At 49.8% G+C, this 15643-nt stretch overlaps 1 protein-coding gene across 1 annotated transcript in view; it reads right to left on the bottom strand.

Annotated features, from left to right (window-relative positions):
• The window catches only part of DNAH9 (dynein axonemal heavy chain 9), a gene marked incomplete at its 5' end in the record, with an annotated part of 197270 nt that overhangs the window by 171696 nt on the left and 9931 nt on the right, over positions 1 to 15643 (bottom strand). The window contains 10 exons of the mRNA XM_082067422.1: positions 528 to 952; positions 1044 to 1240; positions 2276 to 2411; positions 4929 to 5170; positions 7009 to 7264; positions 9131 to 9257; positions 10188 to 10256; positions 12082 to 12196; positions 13182 to 13332; positions 14074 to 14190. Of these exons, the coding sequence (XP_081923548.1) occupies positions 528 to 952; positions 1044 to 1240; positions 2276 to 2411; positions 4929 to 5170; positions 7009 to 7264; positions 9131 to 9257; positions 10188 to 10256; positions 12082 to 12196; positions 13182 to 13332; positions 14074 to 14190 (1835 nt within the window). The remainder of the gene's footprint in view (positions 1 to 527; positions 953 to 1043; positions 1241 to 2275; positions 2412 to 4928; positions 5171 to 7008; positions 7265 to 9130; positions 9258 to 10187; positions 10257 to 12081; positions 12197 to 13181; positions 13333 to 14073; positions 14191 to 15643) is intronic.

Below are 15643 nucleotides of genomic sequence, written 5' to 3'. Positions count from 1 at the left end.
TTCAAAACTTACATCCCAAGCTCCTCCTTTTTGTAACCTTGAAACTGCCTCCCCATGACTGCTCATGCCAGGCAACCCAAATTACTTTTTTTACAAAGAGTGCACTCAAAAGAGCACTGCATTTAGAAACGGAGCAAGTATCTCATGGCATTAATACAGCTTTACTGATGGCAAACTCAACAAAGTAAGCATAGAGCCCTAGAAGAGATTAGATTAGTTGGATCAGGATGAACGGACAAACAGACATCCTTTCCAACACCACACGGTAGGTCGTAGGAGCATCAACTCGTGGGATGTTGATGGTACCAAGCTCATGAAACTGTTTACACACTCAGCTGGACCAGCCGTTCCCAGCAGAAACGAGGGGATGAAAGTTATCAGAGATGCGATGGAGCTGGCAGGGGGTGTGTGCCCCCTCCTCTTGCTCCTGTATTAGCCTTTTGCTTATCAGTGTGAAATGATAAAGCCCAGCCAAAACAAGAGAAACCCACTTTGGTCCTGGGAAGAGGAGGCAGAACAGCTCCTACCTGTGCATGACGTGGTCCGTGAGATGCTGCTTGAATAACAAGCTCCACCGCTTAATCACATTCAGCAAGGACACTTTGAAAGGCCGAGCATCAACTTTCATCCAACTCTGGAAAATGCTGATGGGCTCGATGCGATTCACCTCCTCATAGATCTTCTCGTAGGAGTCAATCTGCTCTCGGAACTGCTGCAGCGTGGGAGGCGACTCAGGGACCCCGTTCTCTGCATGGGCCTCGATTTCTGCCGCAGTGAGGATGTGCCCGTAGAGGAGGAACTGGCGGAAGAACTCCTTTCTGTCCTCCCCGTACAGGTAGGAGTAGTGGTCGAAGGCACTGCGGTAATCACAGCAGGCCACCATCACGGCCTGCACACGCCCCATCAGCTCGTGGCGCATGTCGGCCAGGTCAGCCATGTCCTCCATGTCAGCCTGGAGAGAAGAGAGGAGCTCGCAGTGATGCGGGAGCAGTGTGGTACCTCCTCACTGCCACACAGCATGAGGGAGCTCCACAGCCACGGACCTGGTAGTGGAGGAAGCCGCTGTGCTCAGCCAGCCTGGGCACCAGCGATGAGATCCGGTAGATGTCGTTGAGAAGACCTTCCACCATGTCGTAGAAGCCATCGTTTGTGCCAGGGTCCAAGGAGGGTTGAAATATCAAATCTGGGATCACCAAATCCAGCTGCACCTCAAACAAGGGAGCAAGCCCTGCCTTGGGATCTGATAGGGAAGAACAGAGGTGCCAGGTTGTTTTTGAAGGGGAGAAAAGTGATCTTGAGCCACAATTAACATCCCACCACAAGACACACACATGCCCCACAGGGACACCAGGCAGGTGCGACACCCACTCACTAGGTCCAGTGACATTGTGTCTGCACACAACGCAGAGGGGAGGCTGGCAAACCAGCTGGTGTTCTGGTACCCACAGGAGATACCGGAGAACAGATGAGACACAAGTGATTTAAGGACCGGAAAAATGCTGTGGAGGGAAGCCTTAAAGAGACCAGGCTCTTCAGCTAATCAAAAGGGAGTCTGAGAGCTGAACAATTACAGCGCATAAGTACTTACAGAGGAAAAAAACAACAGGAACCAAGAGGCTCTTTAATTTAGTGGAGAAAGGCATGAAAAAATAAAACACCAACTGGTTTCACAAATGTGAAATTATGTGCTTGTTTTTAACAAGATGGTGAGGAACTGGATGTAATTCTCCAGCTCAGTGTGCCTCCACATCCAGGAGGGAAGCGTTCTGGAGACGTGCTTTAGATGGACACAAGCTGCTCTCAGCAGAGTGACCCTATGTGGGAGCCTTAGGCAGGAGCTCTGGTTTGGTGACCCCTCTCCTCACTGGACTAATGCTCAGCAATGGAGGTTTTTCTTTCATGTCTTTCATCCACAGAACCAACTCTTGAGACTCTCCACAAATGAAAGGTTGTGTCACCTTGATGCTTTGTGCATGGGAGGTCAGGAGATGGCCGATGCCCAAGCACAGACTTGGGATGATGCCTCAATTTTGCCTGTTCACGAATCCCTGCAAATGGTGCATAGTCATCTCTGTCCCTTCCCCTGAGCAAGGCTTTGCTCCAGTGACCAGGGGATGGAGCTACCCACCGAGTCTGGAGGCTTCTCCAGCACTTGCTGTAGACAGCACAAGAGGCAGAGCAGAAAGAAGATCACAAGTCAAAGCATAAAACAGAAACTTCCTTTTGGTGGGACTGAAGACGGTATCACAGCCAGAGCTGAGGAACCAGCAGTTACCTGTGTTTTCCAGGAGGTACTTGAGCGAGCACTCAATGGCAGCGAAGAATCCATCCAGCACTATCTCATCCACGTAATCCAAATAGGCCTTCCAGATGTCAGATGCTGGGTCTGCAAGTAAGAGGCTCTGGTTTTCCTGGAAGAAAAAGAAGACGCTTTGAAATACAGCAGGGCTGAGTCTGTCCTGCAAGAGCTGCCCACCGCTGAGGACTGATGCCAATGAGCACACAGGTACCAGCCCTGTGCGGGGTGAGAAACCAGACAGACAGATGTTGCTGCTGGTGGCATGGCCACAATTTTCTCCTTCTGTCAAGGGCTGCTTTGTCATCTGAATCAACTCAAAATAATCACAAGGTAAAAACAGAGTGCGCAAGAGACTTAGCAGCCCTGCAACCTTCTCCTCCCTCTTCTCTGAGGCCAAAGGGCTCAAGGCTGCTTTGCACACCTGGGGCAAAGGCTCATCCCAATGCATGAAGCCTCAGTCCTTGTGGCCTGTATAACATTACCTTGGGTGGATGAGTCCTTCCAGGTGGACTACTTACACCTCTGCCCTACAAATGGTCATCTCAAAACAAGAGAACTTTAAAACTCAGGAAAGGGTTTTTTAAATAAACCAAGTGAAAACAGTTAAAGATTGGGATCAGAAGACAAAGGGTTGGCTTACAACCTCCCTCCTCAGCTTATTGTGTTCCCTACCTCCAGGCAAGTTCACAGTCAGGAAACTTGCAGTTTTGTAGGTCACAGAAGGGCCCCATCCTTCCTGGGTCTCCTCTTCCACACCCACAAGACCAGCTTGGGTACCCACCCCCTGCACCTCCCAGGCTCTGCCATGATCCTGTCCCTGCTGTGCCCTCTGAGGGCTCTTTCTCCTAAGCCTGCCAGGGGCTCTCAACACAGGCACGGGCTCAAAAAAACATAAGGTCCAGCTTGCAGTCTGCTGCCAGGGGTTCAAAGTCGGATGTATTTCACCTCTGGGGACACAGAATAGGGTGTCATTCCCAGTGGCATGGCAGCCTGGCACACATGAGATCATAGAATTATTTTGGTTGGAAGAGACCCTCAAGATCATCAAGTCCAACCATAACCTAACTCCAACACTAACCCATGTCCCTAAGAACCCCATCTGTACATTTGTTAACACCTCCAGGGATGTCACTCCATCACTGCCCTGGACAGCCTGTTCCAATGTTTCACAATACTCTCTGTGAATAATTTTTTCCTAATATCCAATCTGAACTTTCCTTGGTGCAACTTGAGGCCTCTTCCTCTCGTCCCATCTCTTACTACTTGGGAGAGGAGACCAACCCCCTCCATGCTCCAGCCTCCTTTCAGGCAGTTGCAGAGAGCGAGATGGTCTCCCCTCAGCTCCTGTTCTCCTGTTTACTGAACCTTTACTCCAGAGGCCTCATCCTGGTGCAAAAGGGCAATGAAAGTCAGCATCTCACTGTCCTGCCTGTGCCTGTGGGTGCACGTACCCAAACTCTCTGTGCTCTTCTCTCAGCAGCCTCAAGACTCACCTGCTCAAAGGAAGACCTGAACACCCAAGGGAAACACAGCAGACCAGCTCTTGGCCCCTTTGCTGCTGTTCCTCCAGGTTTGACCAGCACAGCAGGAGAGAGGCATGGGGACATCCCATTTTGGGCCATGGTGCCTTTCCCTCCTCAGGACCTTCATGCTGCTTTGCAGTTGGTCCTGTCCCATGAGCTACCAGAGCAGCGGTGCCACCAGAGCAGCGGTGCCACCAGAGCAGCGGTGCCACCAGAGCAGCGGTGCCAGCCCTCCTGCCGTGGCCACAGCCCCATGTTCCCATCTTTTGGGTGTAGCTGGAGGTGGTTGAGCCTGTCACAGCTGTGGCAGCAGAACATCGTGGGCACAATAAAATCCTCACTGTGGGTTCAGAGGGTAGAGAAGTGGGTCAGAAGCCCAAGGCTGAGTGCAGACAGCGAGGTAAGGTGAGCAACAAGGGCTCAGTGTCCCAGAGAGGCTCAGCCCGGTCTCTCCAGAGTCCAAGGCCAGATGGTGACCCTCAGGAGTGGGCTGGATCTAAAATCCATCTGCCTTCCAGCCAAGGTGCTGTCCCTGACAAGTATAACACCTCTGGGCAGGTGGGGCGCAGAGATTTGGGCTTTCTCCTGCTCTGCAAAGAGGACTCTCAACTCTGGCAAAGCCACTGGAAAAAAACAAGGGTTCAGACAGCAGCTTTTTTCTTGTCACTCAGCTTCTACCTGGACTGTCAGCGTCACCTCCTGCTCCCACAGAGGAACAACAAGCCTAAAGTAGAAAGGTCAGCCACAGCCAGCTGCCTCTCCATTTTAAGGTGAATATTTTGGAGGAGTTTTTCCTCTGAGCAGGATCCCAAAGCCTGATGCACGACTCCCCTCTAGTGGCTTCACAAGAACCAGGACTGGGAGCCAGACTGGGCTGCAGCGGCTCCCACTCCTGCTCCAAACTGGGTGCCTGGTTAGCAGCCCCACACACTCAGCTGTACCAGCTCACCCACCAAAGCCATCCTTAATTAACAATAGGTAAGTTTTTCAAATGAGTTAAGGGAGTTAATTTTAAGGTGAAGCAGCTGTGGACAATTTCACCTGAGCGCAGAGATACCCAGAGCCTATGAAGAGCCAACAAACCCCTGGAGAAGGTCCCCCCTCACCTTCACCAGCAGATGAATCCTCTGCCCTGACTCTCGGACAAGGCTGTAACGCCGTTCCAGGCGGTCCTGACAGTCCTCCAGGCTCAGCAGCGATTCCGTTTTACAATCTCTCCTCACAAATATGGGTGATGCCCACGATCCCACGATGGTCTGGATCTCCTCAACATTGTTTTTGGCTTTCTGTATCCTCTGCTCGAGGCCATGGACATCATCCATCACCATGGAGATGTGATCCCAGACACCTGGTAAAAAATGAGATGATTGACTACTTTTTTTCAGAGCTGCAGGGCTAAGCTCTTGTGCACCCTCTGTAAGACTTTCCCCCCACTGTTTCATGTATTTCTCACCCACCATTAACGCAAGAGACTTACCACCTCAACCAACAGAGCCACTTCTAGCTCCCTCCTACCCCAACAATCCACAGTACAGCTGCAGCCTCTGCTTTCTGCCAGGAGCACCAGCACCATGGGGACATCTGACAGTTCCCCCTTCCCCGTACCCAGGTTTAATCTGCTACCAAAGAGAGAACAAGGACAACAGGCTGAGTGTTCCTGGCACTGTCACTAGAGCAGGGACCCACAGCCCCACAAACACGGGCTGTGAAAGCCCAAGGTACCAGTGAGGGCTGCATTTAGATGAAGGGAATTTCATCTGCAGGGAAGTCCCTTCATCTTTGTTGTGCAATGGAGAAAGCGTTTTTCAGCATGAGGATTTTTGCTTTGCAAGTTCCCAAGGGAGGACACTTGTTCCTGTTCATACCACAAGCCTGATGACAGAAATATATATTCCACCAGCGAGCAGTTTGCTTTCACCAAGAGGAAACAAATTGTCTTCCTCCATTCTGCTTTGCAGTTAAAACTGATGAAGCAAGAACACTGGTTAAATCATCCCAAAGTCACGGTGCACAAACCTCACCGCTAACCACAGTATTTCATCTGGCTGGAAAGGATAACAAGGTGGCCCTGGCCCTCACTGGGAGAAGTCCGCCCCAAGCCAGATGGCTGGGCCAAGAGGTCCCAGTCCCTGCACAACTCGGGGAGAAAGCAGTGCCTTGGGGACACAGGGACACGGCCACATAGTGGGTCACTAGGGCTGGCACGGGCAGGGAGCAGACTCTTCAACCCCAGCCTTGACAGCTCTCACAAACCCCAATCTTGCCATCTCCTCAGCATCACTGCTTACAGGGCAGCCTCTCTTCCCCAAAAGCCCAGGGGGAACCTGAAGGGACCAGGATCCTTTCCCCAACCCAAGCAGATCAAGGTAAGATGGGAAGGAGCAGGCAGGCTGGGGGTTGCCCTTTGTGTCCCCAGTGCTGGCTCTGCTGGAGAGTCCCCTGCCCTGCTGTGAACTGCCACTGGGAACCAGGTAATGGAAGCTGGGGACATGGGAGGAATCTGAAGAGACCCAAGTGAGCGGGTTAACCATGAGCAATGTGCCCTTATAGCCAAGAAGGTCGATGGTACCTGGGGTGCGTGAGGAGGAGTGTGACCAGCAGGTTGAGGAAGGTGAATCCCCTCCCTCTGCTCTGCACTCGTGAGGCCCCATCTGAGTTGTGTGTCCAGTTCTGGTCTCCCCAGTTTAAGAAGGACAAGGAATTACTGGAGAGAGTCCAGCGGTGGGCTACAAAGATGCTGAGGGGTCTGGAGCATTTTTCTTGTGAGGAAAGGCTGAGAGAGCTGGGGCTGTTGAGCTGGAGAAGAGAAGCTGAGAGGGATCTGATCAATGGGATCAATATCTCAGGGTGGGTGTCAGAGGATGGACCAGACTCTGTTCAGTGGTGCCCAACGCCAGGGTGAGGGGCAACGGGCACAGACTGAAACACAGGAGGCTCCATCTGAACATGAGCAGAAACTTGTTTGCTGGGAGGTGCCAGAGCCTGGCCCAGGCTGCCCAGAGCGGGTGTGGAGTCTCCTTCTCTGAGACATTCAAACCCACCTGGACCCACCTGTGTGATCTGCTCTGTGACCCTGCGTGAGCAGGGGTTGGACTGGGGGATCTGCAGAGGTTCCCTTCGACCCAACCAGTCTGGGATCCTGTGATTCTGTATGGCCTCTTTCCCCCTAACACAGAGCTAGCTCACCCTCCATCTTCCAGTTCAGTGTTTCTTCTGCCTTCTTCAGCTTTAAGTTAATATCCCACAGCTGCTCCTGTATGAGAGGGTATTCGACCTCCAGGACTGTCTTCAGGACCTTGTTGTATCTGTTCACCATCAGCTCCAAGTTGGCCATCAACTGCCGGTATGACTCCTTGGAGGAATAGATTTCTGCTGCCGTGGGTGGGATGGCTCCCAGCCGGCTGCCAGACAGGTAGCTCACCTCCCTCAGCACCAAAACCAGCTGCAGAAACAAGGCAGAGAGCTGAATGTGAGACAATCCTCCCCATTCACCTGGTGGACACCATCCCGTCAGTTCTGGGGATCTTAGGAGGTTCCTGCTGTTTTACACACAAAGCAGCACGCTCTGAGAAGGGCCTGGACACCTCCTAGTCCAGACCATCCCCCTCCCATTGATCTTTGCCTCTGGTTTGCTTCCCAATCAAAGACATATGGCTCTGTTAACTACCCAACCAGCAAACCCTGTGCAGCCTCTAAAAGCCATGATGATCTATGGTCCTCTCAGCTATCCTCATCAATACAGTCTTTCAGCAATACTGTGCCTGCAGGAGGAGGCACAACCAAAAGCATGTTTGAGTCGTGATGGGACTGGATTAGAGGGGGTTATTAAAATATAAACCCAAGTAGAAGTGAGTCCCTGCAACAAAGGGAGCAGCAAGGTCTTCCAATGCAATATATCACTTCTAAGACTAAAAAACAAATCTTTGCTCAGTTTAGTGGCTTGTGTGAAGGAAAATGCTCCTGAAACTGCACATGTTGGCTGGGTGACAGAAATTCAGTATATTGTATGGGCAATGGCAGGGGTGAGGAGTATCTACAACACTAAAGTGACAATGTCCACAATGACAAGAAGAGGAAAGAAAGAAGGGGTGCAGAGGGGTGAAGGGAGCAGTCTGAGGAGGTGGATGGAGGAGGATGGGATGGGAGGAAGGGAAAAGCAGGGGACTGAGGGAGCAAGAGGCCAAGCGAGATAGAACCAAACTCCCCTCCCTTTTATGCACTGGAATGTCTGAGACATCCCCACCATGAGGTCAAGGGTGTCTTCCCCTCTTTCCCTCTCCTCCATGGAAGGTGAGCTCGGGAAGACTCTTTAATTTTGAAGAGTTGCACATACATCCTCCCTTTAGGGAAAATGAGGTGCTCCTATCTGCTCTGAAGGGCATGAAGGGGCTGCTAAGCAGGACATGAGGCAGTCCTCGGTATGAAAAGCTAAGAGCAGTGCAGAAACACTCAGAGACTGGAGCTGAGAACATGCTCAGCACGTCACAGGCTCCAAACCCTGGCACCAGGGTGAAGAGTGGAAAACATCCTCTGGGGCCATTTGCTTCCCACCTTAGCAAGGAGCTGGACAAATCCTTTGACTGAGAGCCAAGCTGGAATGAGCTCTGGAACCTCAACGCTTTTCTCTAACAGCAGCAAGTCCCAGGGAACAGGGTAAGTGTTTGATGTTTTCCCAGGCCCCTGAGATTCAGCACCTCCCCAGCAAGTGGCATTTCACATTTGAGAGGCCCTGGCTCCCATCGGACCCCAGAACCTTTCAATCCACCTCTGCACACTGCTGGCTTGGACCCTGCCTCTGCTTTGGGCAGGGGGATGGTCAGGCCTCCCTGCGCTGGAGAGGGCGGCTCTAGGGGACAGAGACCTATTGGAAGCCTCCTGCACCACAATTAAGGAAATCCAACAGCCACAACACTGAAGTAACAAAACAAACCTTTCCTGGGATTTTTATTCCCTTTTAGGAAGCTCAGATTTCAGGTAAACATAACATGAACCCACGTCCGTAGGATGATGCTCCTACGCTCCCCACACCAGCATCAAACCTGCTCTGGAGATGTTGACACCAGTTAACATCTGGCTACTCAGGGACTTTCTGTCACTGGCTTTAACTAGAATCTGCACTGCTTAAACTGTAATCCTGATGTTTTCCCAGGAGACAGAGCCCACAAAGGGGATGGTTAATTCATGTCATCACAGGTGCTCCAGGGACCTCAGCAGAACAGATCTAGTAGCGATCCCACCAGACTTGCCATGCACGGTGGGGCACAGCTTGGAGACGTGCCTGCGAGCAGACAGGAAAGCTAGTTCTTACCTGGGGATCAAAATTAACTGTGATCAGTTTGGTTTCTGGATCTCGCCGGATAAGCGGTTGAGTAAGGTTGTACTGTGATTTTTCAGAGACTGTCTGGGACCAGTCTGCATAGAGCTTCTCCTGATACCTGCCGGAAAACAAACAAACAAATAAATTAAAACATCCACCACGTAGCTGCCAAGCCCACAGACCAAGACATATAACCAAATAAAAGCCAAGTCCACTTCTGAAGGCTGAAGAACATCAAGGAATATTTAAAACCCACCCACACCATCTCCATAAAGAACATGGCTTCAAAGACAAACACCTGAAAACCAATGACAGCATCAAGTCAGGAAAGCAAAGATCTCCCAAGTACCACTCTTAGCAGATGATTCAAATTTGGAGACAGTCAAAAGCTCAGAGCAACCAGTTCAGTTTTAGCATCAAACATTAAGATACTAAGTGAGGGGCAATGAATCCCACTCCCACTTGTGGAATACACATATTACAGCCATGGTATGTGAATGGGCACAAGTGGATTGACACTTCTGGTCAGCCCAGGTTTTCTACTACAGCAGCTTCTACATCCAAAAGAAACTTGTTCCAACATTTCTGCTGGGCAGCACAGCCCCTGTCCCTCTCCGTTTCAAGACATCACAGAAAGACTGTGGTGTGTAGCAAAGGATTCCTCCTCCTCTCTCATCACAAAATTCCTTCTGGCTTAGAAATAGACATTCTCAGGCCCTGGGCTTGCAAATGTGCTGGAAGGTAGTTTAGAGAAGGAGAAGGAAATGGCCTCAAGTTGCACCAGGGGATGTTCAGACTGGATATTGGGAAACATTTCTTCCCCAAAGGGCTGTCAGGCATTGGAACAGGCTGCCCAGGGCAGTGCTGGAGTCACCATCCCTGGAGGGGTTGAACAGATGTGGAGATGAGGTTCTCAGGGACATGGGGCAGTGCCAGAGTTGGGTTAATGGCTGGACATGAGGGTCTCTTCCAACCAAAACAATTCTATGATTCTATAAGGTTTGGCTTTTTTTCATATAGTTACAGCTTTGCCTGAGCTACCACTTACCTGTCGAGCAGCTGGATCATTTCTTCATACTTCTCTATCACCCTTCTTCCTTGAGCAGAGTCCAAGCAGCTGGTGGCACAACAGACAAGCCCAGCGTTACATTTAGCCCTGTGAGGCTGCAGTCTCTATTTACCCCTCCCCAAGATCACCCACCACTTTGCAGGCAGACTCTGGCTGGGGACCTTACATTTCACCCCCACCACATCGCCCAAAACCGTTTCACTGCACAAAAGCTCTCCAAGCCCCAGTGCGCTCTTTCTCGGGTGTTTGCATGGCAACCGGCAAATGGGAACCATGTCCTGGGGGAAGAAGAAGGGCCCAGAGCTGCTGTAGGAACACTGGTCTCTGTAACACACCCAATGCTCCACTGTTTGCACAAAGCAGGGCAACCTCTGCTCACCAGCCACCACTTTCTGAGGTCAAAGAGGCACAGGAAGAAGCAGAATGTGGCTCCTGGCAGATGAAGCTCTTGGCGGTGCCAAATTCATGCCCCTCAAACCGAAGAGCAAAGGTGTCCCAGAGCACGGGAGGCAGAGCCCTGGACACACTGCCCAGGCCGTACAATCCAGGGAACAGCAGGTCAGAGGAATTCTTATCACGCTGTCTTTTCCCCACTGTTTCATCTACAATATCCAAGTTTTCCTCAAGATGGTTGTTGATTTTGGAGGACATAATGACAAAACCTGAATTAACTTAACCAAAAGCTGGCAAAGGGAGCGCCTGAGCAGTCACCGCTGGGCAAATGCTGAGCAAACCTGTTGAAGTAGACAAGTCCTCTGAGCAAATCCAAGCAAAAACCAGCAAAACCACCTTTGTTTCTCCTTTTTAATCCCTTTTCCCTTTCAACAGCACCATGTCACCCCTGTTGCAGGGCATGCTATTAACTGCTCTAAACAGAGGACAGAAAATCAGTGCAAAATGCAGATCTGGGTCCTTCATGGTTGACAAAAATTTGCCATTCAGGTTCAAATCAGACATGATAACTTGGCCTCTGTGCTGGGAACAGCCCAAGAGCTTGTTTCATTGCACCGATGTCTTTGCTGCTGCAGAATAACTGTGCCCTTAAAGACACTTAATGGCAACATACAGTGAGAGAAGGCTACAAACATGGCATGGTGATGGTCAAGTTATTTTGGTTGAGTACATTAAAAAAGTGGATCCATTTACACAAAATCCCGACCAGCACAAGTGAAGCCATTCCTGTGAGCTACCAGGTGCAGCCCCTGGAGCACCCTCAGTTGTCCTAAGTCCAACACTGCCTTGCTTACAGAGCTCTTAAATGTTGTCTCATGTGGTGCCAGCTGTGAGCATGAGGCCACACTTCCCTGACACCATCCATTATAACAAGCATTTGGGTGATACATACTCCAGCATTGGTTTCTTTCCTTGATCTTGGGAGCTGGCTCCTTTGTCTAATGCTGAGAAAGTTTTCTTCTGCCCAGCAAAGTGCTCGTCTGTTCCCCAACATGCAAACCCAGCTCCATCGATCCATCTCAGCTGAGCCCAGCCCAGCACCTCTCTGCTATTCACAGCTTGGATGATGCCAGAACCAGGACTTGCAGCTGAGGAGGTCCTGAGAACACACTGAGTGGGATTGCAGCAGGAAAGGTTCTGATACCTCTTTCAATTGCAACCCAGGAACTATGTCTGAAAGCTGAATAGCCCACTGTGCCTCTTAACCGCTTCAAAACAAATCCAGTTAATGAGTTTCTTAAAAAAAATAATGATCACAAGGAAGCTGAAAAGCACCAGTGCAACCACTTCACACCTCTTTGACTAAGAATTATTTCAGCTATAACCATGGGATAATGTTCACCACAGAAAGAAAATCAGATTGATTAGAGAGAAGCTATCAAGGTGGTCATAAAGCAACTTAGCTGGAACAGACACGCACAGATGTGGGATGCGCCTGAAGTGATCAAACGACACCTGGATTCGCACTCGCAGCTCCCGCGCCCAGCACAGCGCTCCAGCCACCGGCGGCATGTTCTTGTGCACGGGGGGGGATCCTGGGGAGGGCACATTGGAACAGCATTTGACTGAACACTGCACTTGTAACCCCAAAGATGCCCCGACAGAACATCATCTGCAGAAAACTGCTCTTATTTCCCAGCTTCCTTCCTTAAATCCAACATCTGCCACACTGATGTAGGCCTCTGACCAAGGCAAGTGCCTCTGGATCTTGAAGAAGGAGCTGAGATCGAACGAGAAGCCCAGACTATGTTCAAACCTGAGCTGATCTGAGGTGTCCTTTGCCTGGGACGCATTCCCTGCTCCTCACAAACACTGACATTGGGATTTCTGACCAGGAGTTAGTTCTGTCCGTCTTATCTAACAGCCACAGAACAATAACCCCAAATTCACAGCAAATGATGGACTCATCTCCATGATTCTCTCCAGTCCAGGACTTGTCTCGTTCCAGTATGGTCTTTCTGAGGCAAGTAAATAGGTTATTGTTCAAAACGACACACTTGAATCCTCATAATCTGATAGGAATCTACCCATTCCCCGCTGTGCCAACAGTCACGGGAAATAATAAACTTGGAAAAGGCTGATTAAACCCTTGGTTACAAAGTCCCACTCACATATTTTGCGTTTTAAGCATTGCAAGGGAAACACAATAAATTCATACTGAGGAGCACATGAGTGGGTTTGCACGTCCCATGGGGTGTTGGAGGCAGCACACAAATGTGGAGAGAAACCTCCTGTCACAGCCTCGCTGGGAGAAAAGCTCAGCATGTGTCTCCATTCCCAGTCCACATATCATGCATACACATTTGAAAAAGGGTACTTTTACCCCTAACCAATTATTTGCTTTAATACTAAGAACAGAGCTTTCCCAGGCATTTCCATTGCCACTAGGAGCTATAGAGGCTGAAAACATTTGCAATTTGTGAAGTTTTGGGTTCCTTAGAAAAAGAAATCATTTCGCCCCCAAATTAATCTCAATCAAACTCCCTGTAAAACCAATTTTACTCAGCACATTCTACCCACCAAGCTTCAGCTCTGTCTGGATGTGCCGGGAGTAGATCAGCCTGGCGTGGTCCAGGGCCCTGCTGAACATGCTGATGAGGACGGAGTATTTGTCAGCAGCATCTGCAGCGATTACCGGTCGCTCCAAAAGGCTCCCAAACATGTCCAGCAGCTGTTGGGGTGAACACACAGGAAATGAAGTGGGGAAAAATTCACAACCCCGACTTCTGCAGAGAGATCAGCTGGGACCTTCCTCACCGGCCCAGATGCTTCAGTACTGTCTGCACCGATGGGCACTTTGGAAAAAGGAAATTTGCTGCCTTTGTCATGGGGCCTCTCAGACTTTCTCTGGGGCTGAACCACATTTCAACTGTCATTCTTCAAATGCTTCAAAATTTGCTATTTTTTTCAAAAAATTTACAAAGATAAACACTGTCACTTTCTACATTCTTTTCTACAAATGCTTATATTGATTTTTTTTAAATACCATTTATTATCTCTGCAAGATAGATTAATTGATAAAGAAACCAGCTTTGTTTCTAGAAAACCTGTTTCTAAAACAGAAACAGATCCATGTATTAATAATATTAACAAATTGATATTAACAATATCAATTCTCACCAGGAAATCCTAGAAAAAGCATGATGTCCCCCAACTCGCAGACAGAGACACAAATAAATCTCCTGGCATCCAAAAGCTTTGTGAGGGACCCACCAGCCTGAGCATCCCGAACCAAGAGCAGCCCAAAAGCTACAAGTCTCGTTGTCTCTCTGTCCATCCCCACCAGCAAACACCAGCCCCGTGCGCCTGCAGCTCCAACACTGTCTGGTCTCCTCAGCACGATTTACACCAAGCCGAACTGCAGGCGCCCTGATTTCCCTTTTAGGAAAGAGCAAGGGTGTGATAAACAAACCTTGAAGGCGTGCTCCAAGTCTGAGGCATCATCAAAAGCCTGGATGAAAACAGTGCCCAGCCGACGGTCGATGTCTTCTACTTTCTGCTGGAAACCAAAGGCGTCCTGCTCAAAGTCCTGCGCAAAGGCAAAACACGAGCTGTGAGGCTGCAAGATGGCACTAGGAAGGTACCTGCAACTCCTCAATCCAGACATGCCCTCTCTTCTTATTCACTGTGAATTAAGCCACTCCTCTGGCCAACCTTCAGCCATCGCAACGTGGCAAAGTCCTCATGAAGTTTGAGAACATTTCTGTGCTGTCCCATGGCTGAGATGTTGGCCCTTTCTCTGGGAGGGACCCTTTGGTCCTGAGGGCTTTCCACAGCCCACAGAGCACTATCTTCAGCCTAGAGGCAAGATGGACTATTTCCACACCCTCTCCCCCACCACTTGGCCTGAAGACCACACCATCATCCGGAAACCCCACGGATGCACCTGCTGAGTCCCAGATCCAATCTACTTTCAAGCCAAAACAAGCCTGTGGTTCCATGGTGAGTTGGCTGTGAGTGGGGCAACAATAAAAGCAGTTTCAAAACACTGGCACAGGTTGCCCAGAGAGGCTGTGGAGTCCCCACGCTTGGACATATGCAACCTTGGAGATATTTCACCTGACCAGTCACAGTCCTGCTCTAGCTGAGCCTGCTTTGAGCAGGGAAGGTGGACTGGGTTATCTCCAGAGGTCCTTTTCACACTCAACAGTACTGGGTTTCTGTAATTTCCATCATCTTCTTGCACTGCTTTTCTTGCTCCAATTGTAATAAATCCTTTGAAGTTCAAGAGTAAAATCTATATTTGTTTTCCTACACGTAAAAGAGCCCAAATCAAAGACTGAACTTGACAGTCCTTGACAGTCCTTCTGTTCTAGCTTGGACAAAGCCACTAAAAATGAGGTCATGTGTCTCTTTTCCGAAAGGAAAAAGTGCAAGGAAATAGCTTTTACTATTGTTACTGCTGAGCTCCAGCAGATCCAGATGCCATGTTTTAGCTAAAAAAAACGGCTCTAGCAGTGGCAGAGGGTGCAAAACTAGAGCACTGAAAGAACAAGCACGACTCAGAGTCACACAAATAGCCATGGGGTCACCAAACCCAAGCCAGCTCCTGCAGAGCCACCGTCACCACTCCTCTGTGCCTGCCCTGCTGAACAAGGGGTGCTATGGAGCAAGCAGCTTTCCAGCAAGAAACACTGGGGACGTGCCACCCCCCACAGAGATGTACTGGGAGCTGCAGGAAGCAAAGCACGAGCCACCCATCACCACACCAGGCAGGTCCCAGAGGGCTGGGAATATTCCTTTAATTAAAGCACTACTGATAATAAAATAGAGCGTCCTTGAATTCTGAGAGCCCCAGGTGCCATGTGTTCATCTAGGCAAGAGCAAACACATCCCCAGAGATGATCTGAGCTGGCCCTCAACAGGCAAACTACCCTGTTTTCCCAAAAATAAGACAGGGTCTTATATTAATTTTTGCTCCAAAAGATGCTTACTTTTTTACACGTATAGCTGCCTGGACCCTATTTAAATTGACTTTTTAA

Source organism: Streptopelia decaocto (assembly GCF_964273445.1).
Source record: "Streptopelia decaocto genome assembly, chromosome: 16".
NCBI lineage: Eukaryota > Metazoa > Chordata > Aves > Columbiformes > Columbidae > Streptopelia > Streptopelia decaocto.
This window is presented reverse-complemented; position numbering and strand designations above follow the sequence as displayed.